The 7,549-nt window shown below is 43.0% G+C and overlaps 1 protein-coding gene across 5 annotated transcripts in view; it reads right to left on the bottom strand.

The window, feature by feature from the left end:
* Positions 1–357: 357 nt before the first annotated feature.
* Frmd4b (FERM domain containing 4B) overlaps positions 358–7,549 on the bottom strand; it is a 246,580-nt gene continuing 239,388 nt past the window's right edge. For 4 of the 5 annotated variants that reach the window (XM_085840234.1, XM_085840232.1, XM_085840233.1 and 1 more), the window contains exons 22-23: positions 5,694–5,826; positions 358–1,757 (exon numbers count right to left, since the gene is read on the bottom strand). In XM_085840234.1, coding sequence (XP_085696360.1) covers positions 1,637–1,757; positions 5,694–5,826 — 254 coding nt within the window. In that variant the 3' untranslated portion in view covers positions 358–1,636. Of the gene's footprint in view, positions 1,758–2,830; positions 2,923–5,693; positions 5,827–7,549 lie in introns of all 5 variants that reach the window. The other variant, XM_085840236.1, reaches the window with a different exon arrangement.

Genomic DNA, 7,549 nt, shown 5'->3' with positions numbered 1-7,549 from the left:
AAGGAATGTGTATCCTTGAATCAACAAAACCTTGCTATATTAACTATATTTGTATCTTGCCCAATATCCATCTTGGGATGGAACATCTCACACTGCCCCTTGTGTACCGCAAACATGAACACAAACATCCAAACACATGTCAGTAGCACACCATAAGTTTATTGACCTACATAAAAAAATAATAGGTCTCAAAAAGTCAAAACAGTGAAAGAATATGCAAAAGGCGATTTCCAATTCCAGGAGGCTATACAAATATGCAAAAAGGAATAAGTTATTATTTTTTTAACTTGTGTCTTTTTTTTTTCCAAAAAAATTTCCCCGAACTTCATTTCTAGTGATACAAATGACAAAGGAGCAGTTATCAAATCATTTTTTATGTATATATTACATGCTTTGGAATACAGGTAGAAAAAATGTTCCAGAAAAGTTGTTGAGAAATGTCTCTATTCACAATATGAACAAGAAACTCGTATAAAAGGGAGGGGAAGGGAGCACCTTTTGTGGGACTTCGAAGCCAAATAAAGAGACAAAGATCAAGGCTGTTCTAGAAGCCAGCAAAATCCTATGAACCACAAACCTATGCAAATGAGCTCCTCCAGTGGGGTATGAGGTAGTTTAATCCTCATAATTCAATCTCCTGCAGCTCAGAGTAAATTCTTTCCTGTCAATCTCAGCTTGTCACTTTGTGACTCGGATTTGCTTCTGGAGTTCAGGTCGTAGGCTTCATTTTCTACGGTTCACCACTTTAAGGCACACAATTCATCTACGGTGATGTGGGTTGGCTTTGTCCTCTGGGGTCCTTTCTGTTAGCATCTCCAGACACGTTCTCTGGATAAACTTGCCACCTCGAGCCCACCGTTCAGGTGACAGGCAAGGGTCACCAGTCTGAACAGTCAGTGTTGGGAAGCACAACAGGGATTGGTGGCATGTACCTTAAGAACATTCTCCAAGCAGAGCTGGCCAGTGACTTCATTTCCTCTATTTGGCTACTGTTAAGTTATAGTTACAGGATGCTATAGCAATCAGAAGACTAGAATCCATACTAGGGCTCTTATGAAGAACATTGCTTTGCAATAGCCTAAAACATCTACACTCATTCAGAACTTTATGAAAATCTAACTTCTCTTCAAGTAAGTTTCCAATACTGTCTAAGCTGTCCTCATCTCTTTGTAGAAAAGGTGTGTTTTCTGTCAGCTCACAAGTTCAAACCCTGTGAAGATGAGCCACGATTCAGGAGCTCCTGGGCTCCCTCTCTCAGCATCTCAACTGTGCTCTGAAATCTCCCATCCTCCTCTCCAATGGGGCAAACTCCCTGACCACCTTCCCAGCTTCGAGGTTTGCCTTCGACAACTGTTATTCCCTTCAAAAAAGCTCTCTGTGGATCCGGGCTTCGTGCAGGTCCTCTTGACAAGAGTCACACAACGAACGGGATCTGACTTAGTGATAGGTTAGTGCCTGGAGTTTGGAAGGCAAGTCCTCCCCCAGGGCTCTGTGGGGGTTTAGTGTGTGATTCTTTGCTTTCAAACCACATTTAAGTCTTGTCTTCAGCCTTTGATGCCTTCTAGAAGACGAACGGACTCTGCAAGGCACACTAGTGTGAGCACGCGCAGTGCTTGGTCAGGAGGTCCAGCTGCATTCAGACTAATGTTCCAGGCTTGGAGTCTTCGTGCCAAAAGAGCCTCTGTTCACTACCCTCCAGGTTGTCTTCCAGCTGGCTTCCGTCTGTACCGTCCAGCGGAGTGGTCTCTGCATACTGTCTGTTAAAGGGAACCGGGAAAGTTACTACCAGGATCTAGTTCACTCCCTCAGTACAAACAGTCCAACAGGTTAGAGGAAAGCACTGTTAAGAAAAACATTTCCAGAACCTAAGATAGGAGGAAAAAAAAAGAGTGCATACTCGGTTCACAGCACAGTGAAGCATTGTCTGCCAGGCACATAAAAGATCGTTGGACTCTCAGGAGAATTCTACCTTTGTTTAACTTTCATTTACTATTGATTAGGGCCCAGAAGGTATTAAGTTACATGTTAACTTAAAGGCGTTTGTCTGGGAGAAATACAAACGTATCCTTTTGTAGAAGAAAGTGTTGGGGTTAGAGTTTATTGCTCCATTGGACACTGCCTGGTTGGGCATAGAGTGGAACAATCTTAACCCAGTGCTTTCTTATTGGTTTGAATTCCCTTTAAAGGAGCATAGCTAGTTTCCTTATCAATAATAAAAATTAAAAAGTGGACCTTTGAAACCTGCTTGCTTCTTAATTTTTAAAATAATCTTATTTTAACTCTAAAAAAAGGGCATATTTGGGGCAACTCTTCTAATTAAAAGAATAAATTATGTGCTTCTCTCAGGAGTAAGATAAACACTTACTTAGTGTTAGCAGGGATAGTTTGGGATATCATATCCTGAGGGTTTATGGGCCAAATATAAATTGTCAGTGACCCAGGAAATGACATCATATAAGCATTTTGGTCTGAACACTGCTGGGGGTGGGGAAGGGGAAGAACCAGACATATTTGGATGGTATATTCAAACAAGCACAGTCTATCATACAAACAGTTCAGTGAAGCAAACCACTTCTTTAACAGTAGGTTAAGAAGAGGTTAGTTAGTTAGTAGGTTTCTGTTTTCAATTCCAAAGGCTTTTAGTAAAGCCAAGTACAAAGTCTTTGGAAGGAGAGCTTTGGGAAGAAATACTATGTAAATTTAGGATTTTTAGTGTTTTCAGGAAATGTCACAGCCAAGTCAGATTTCACAACCTCACACAGCAGCCAGGGCAGGTGAAAGTCCTGCCGTAGAGAAAGAAGCGATGGGCAGAGTGGAGCACTGTACTTACTACGGCTGGCTACACTGAGCAAGGCCGAGCTTAATGCTGATCTCACTTCTGGAGACACAGCCATCCTCTGCGACAGAGGGCCTCGGGTGTGACTGTGCCTAGTGATGGGGGAAGTTAGATAGGAACAGGAAAGGGAGAGGAAGACAGGAAGGGAAAGAAAACAAGTTCGTCTGGAAACTGTAGCCGTTGAGCAGAGATGCATCTGCTTCTGGGAGTTCACTGATACCAAGTTTACCAAACCATCCTGGGGAAAAATTGCCAATAAAAACTCCTAGCTTTCTGTAAATAACCGAACTTATTAAAAAAAAAAACCAACCCATTCATATGTTGCTGAGAATTTTAAGACAATTGTGTGGACAATCTAGAGTTACTCTTGTACATTATGAAATTTATTTTGTCTCTCCTTGTTATTAGCATAACAAATATGTTAATTGTAAAAGATGGTGTGCATTACAAGATTTTCACATGATGTATTCTGTCTCTGATTTAAAAATCATGCCTTTTGCTTTGGTTATTGAGACAGGGTTTCACTTTATTGCCCAGACTGATTTTAATCTTATTATGTAGCTTAGGTTGACCACAAATTTGCAGCAATCCTCCTGCCTTAGCTTCTCAAGAGCATGAACCACCATGGCAGCTTTAAAAACATGTTTACGTTAAAAAATGCATCATGTAGTCTTAAGGCAAATTTATGAAACTTTATGAATGATTATTGTTGTGTTTGGTTTATTAAATTGAATTAAATTTAAAAATCAGATTGTATCATTGTTTGTTTTTTTTAATCCTACATAGGGCAGGTTGAAATATGTGCTTCTATTATTTCTGTGCCATAAAAGTTGTCATTCATCTGAAAAGCAGGAACTTACTAAACACACTTTTAGCTAGGTGGTGGGCTTGCTTTTAATCCCAGCACTCAGGAGACAGAGACAGGTGGATCTCTGAATTCAAGACCAGCCTGGTCTACAAATTAAGTTTCAGGGCAGCCAGGGCTACACAGAGAAACCACGTCTTGAAAAAAAAATCCAAATCACCCAAAAAACCCAAAAAAGTTTAACCACATAGGAATGTATTTATATGATATCAAAATTTTGAGAATGAGATGTATAATTTTATACATAATATACGATGCAAAACTGTATTTACTATATCATTATGATCATGTTAGAATGGGCAGAGAGAAATGGAGAAATGTGTCAAATGTTAGTATTCCTGTCTCTGGTTGGTGAGATTACAGCTCCATTGTTATCTTTCTAGTTCTTTATTATTTCCCTTATGTTCTCCACAATGAGGGCCTGTGAGTGTGAACACCCACCCACACCACAATGGAGCTTTAAATAGCTTCCAATTTCCTGCACACTATGTCCCCTTTGACACAGCTCCTCTATTCAGTCATCTTTGTCTTACTGAAATATATAAGCAGACTTGGTAAAAAAAAAAAAAAAAAAAAAAGAGGTTTTCTTCTCAGAATGTTTAGCAGTTCCTGGATGGATTCAATAAACGCAGCATTAAAAGATATCGGAACCACTTGTGCACTGACTCTGCAGAACGGAGGGAAACACTGTCCAAATACGGAAAATATCTGCAAATACATTAGCTGTGTTGAAAGGGTTCAGATCAGACTTGGGGCCATGAAGTTTGGATCCTGCTGCAAACTCATTTTTAAGCATTATTTATACAAGTCCCAGCCCGCTGACGCCCTGTGAAGTACAGTTTCACCAAAAGTCTATTTTGAGCACACCCTTTGTTGGGTTGAGACAATTGGCTTAATATTTCAAGCCAAGAAAAACGCCATGGAATGTGGGGAAGAAAAACAAGGATGGGAGGAGTGAGTACTTCCAATTAGCTTGGAACACCAGCTGCCTCCTCGGGGTGCTGCTGACCTGCCCAGTTCAACAGCACAGACACTGTACAAACTGCAGTCTCTACAGCAAGAGCAAGTTTTTAAAAACCCGGAAAATGTGTGTCTTCACAGCACTCCGGGTGAGGGTGGCAGAGATAAGAGGAAGGAGTGAAGCTAACTTCTCCTCTGCAGAAAAATTCCTTTTAACAGGCCAGAGATGATACGACAACCATTTGCTCCATCCACATGCCTATCATCTATGCCAGGGGAGTCACGTGCTCACTGGAAGAAGTCACGTTTCTTTAAAGTCGCACTGTCAAGCATTGTGCCCGTGTGTTCCCTTCACTGTTTACAAGGAGCTACATCAGAAGACAAACAGGACAGCTGGCTGTGTCCACTGTGTCTTAGTGATCACAAAATACAGCAAGTGACAAAATCCAACTCAACAACTGTTAGCTGGACTTTGGTACTAAGAGCTTTACTGGAGGACAGAGATTGGTTGTGTGTGTGGGTGGGGTGGGGTATGTGTGTGTGTGTGTGTGTGTGTGTGTGTGTGTGTGTGTAGGTTTTCTCTTTCCAAGAAAAGACTTAAATGGACATTATCCACAATACAGTTTTAAGCACACCCTTAAAATAGACCAGACAGAGAAGCCCAGCTTTGAGACTATGACTTTAAAGTGTACAGCTATAAGAGACAGAGCTGAATTTGGGTGAGCTACATGGAGCTCAGGAAACTTTAGAAGTCAAAAGTATTTTTGGCTTTGCTAGCCATGTCTTATTTGTCACAGCCATTTAGCTTTGTCCTCAGAGTGTGAACATACACACAGCTTACAGGTAGAGTAATGAGCGAAGCCATTTTCCAGTGTAACACTATTTACTGATTATGGTGGTAGTTGAGTTGGGCCTGTAGGCTCTTGTTTACCAAATCCCACCTTATGCCTCTTCACCACCAAGCTGCAGTGTAGGAGCCACATGACCTTCAAAGAGGACCAGGCTTCGAGAACCTGGCCAACACTTTCTCACCTGCTCGGAGAAGACAAGGGATTGTAGATGTTGCCATAGTAGCTGGTGTAGGGAGAATGCACTGGATTTTCGTATTCAGATAGCCCAATGGTTAACTGGGTCCTCCAGTTCCCAGAAGCATTTGTGGAAGACACTAGAAATAAGAACGGAAAGAGAGAGAACATTAGTTGAACTATTCCAAGCTAAATCTGCTCAGGTTGCTTCACACTCCGGTATGTGCAGAGCAGAGATGGAAGCCTGGGTTTAGTTTTGTGTTTGCCACTGCTGAGGGGGTGGGTTCAGGGCCTTGCCTCTGTTCTACCTCTGAGAAAGAGAAACCCCTATCTGAGCCAGAATTGACAATCAGTTCAATTTGCTGGGTTAATAGCTGGCTGAGTGACTTGGGCAGACAGCTCCTCCTTTTGAAGCTTCAGTTTTCTTATTGTGGAGAGGGAAGTACATTTTCTGTGGTGACAGCACCAGGACTGAAGGTTATGATGAACACAGTAGCCTAGTGCAGAATAAAGGCTCACAACATGGTAAGTATTAGTAGTAACAGGAGTTAGTCCAAAGGGAAGACAGAATTATTTTCAAGAACACACATTTTTTAAGTAGCCCAGAAGGAAAAGGGAGTGGATTCTCAAAGGGAGAGAACCTTGCCACCCGGGCTTCAGATCCGACCAGATGGTACTTGAGAATCCGTCGAGAGGAATGTGGAGGAAAAGCCTTCAGCCAGGTCACTTGTCAAGACTTGACTGCTGAAGGCAACACTGGCCACTGGTAAGGCAGAACAGTTTCTATTGTTGACTGAAAAGTGGAGGGCGAAGCTAGCAGGAGGTGGAAGAGGCTAGTTTTGCGGAAGGGTGGATCCAGGAGATGACAAGGGCACAATTTGGAAGCAGAGCCTGATTTGAAGGAATGTCACTGGGTGTCACTGGGTATCACTGGGTTTCTGCTCTCCCCTTTGTGGAACCAGTCCTGCCCCATGCCTGGGCTGCACAGGTGGCTCGGCAGCTCTGTGTGTATCTAAGCCTCACACAGACAGCCCTGCTCACGATTCTTCCTGTTCCTCATGTTCTGTCCACTGACCTCTTTCCACACCCACAAGCCACTTGCAATCACCACCGACAAACTTCACAATGCGTCTGTGGCCACAATGCCACTTGATTTACACTAACAGATGTGTAAATGCTCACGGAGGGTTTCCAAGACTGAGCACCGAGGGAAGGGCTCTGAACCCTGTGGGGTCATACTGTTAGCCCTGGGATGGAAGCCCTAGTTTGTCACCTGCCAGCCTACGGGACTGGCAGTCATTCAAACTCTATCTAAACCAGAGTCACCTTAACTGTAAGATAAGAATTATAACACACAGCTCTCGCCCTACAGCCCTGCTGCTCCCATTGAAAGGGCACCCTGACACAGAGCTGCCAAGAAAAGGTGGCTACCATCACTCCTGAAACTGAGTCACCACGAAGCCTTCAGGTGGTGCAGAATCTGACTAACCAGAAACAGGAAATGTAGCTCTCCGTGTGAATGATCAGAGCCTGTAGAAATACATCTCCAAAGCTATAAAGTAGGGGCAGGAACATTCCAGAAGGGATTTCCGGGAGCCTTGATTTCATCCACTTAATTCTTTCAAAAAGATGCTCTTAGCCAAGGTGTGGTAGGGCAGGCACGGGAGAGGACTCGTGAGTTTGAGGCCAGCCCAGGATGCACTGTAAGATCCTATCTAAAAAACGTCAAGGGGGTGGGGGATGGGGTAAGGAAGAATGCTCTTGGTGGTACAGTCAGCAGAACTGATACCAGGTCTGAACCAGGAAGCAGTAACTCCGTTTTCACCCTTGCCCTAGATACAAAACCAACACAACAGCCAAGAC

This window comes from Mus caroli, unplaced genomic scaffold, assembly GCF_978045245.1.
Source record: "Mus caroli unplaced genomic scaffold, Mus_caroli_1 scaffold_7, whole genome shotgun sequence".
NCBI classification, from domain to species: domain Eukaryota; kingdom Metazoa; phylum Chordata; class Mammalia; order Rodentia; family Muridae; genus Mus; species Mus caroli.
This window is presented reverse-complemented; position numbering and strand designations above follow the sequence as displayed.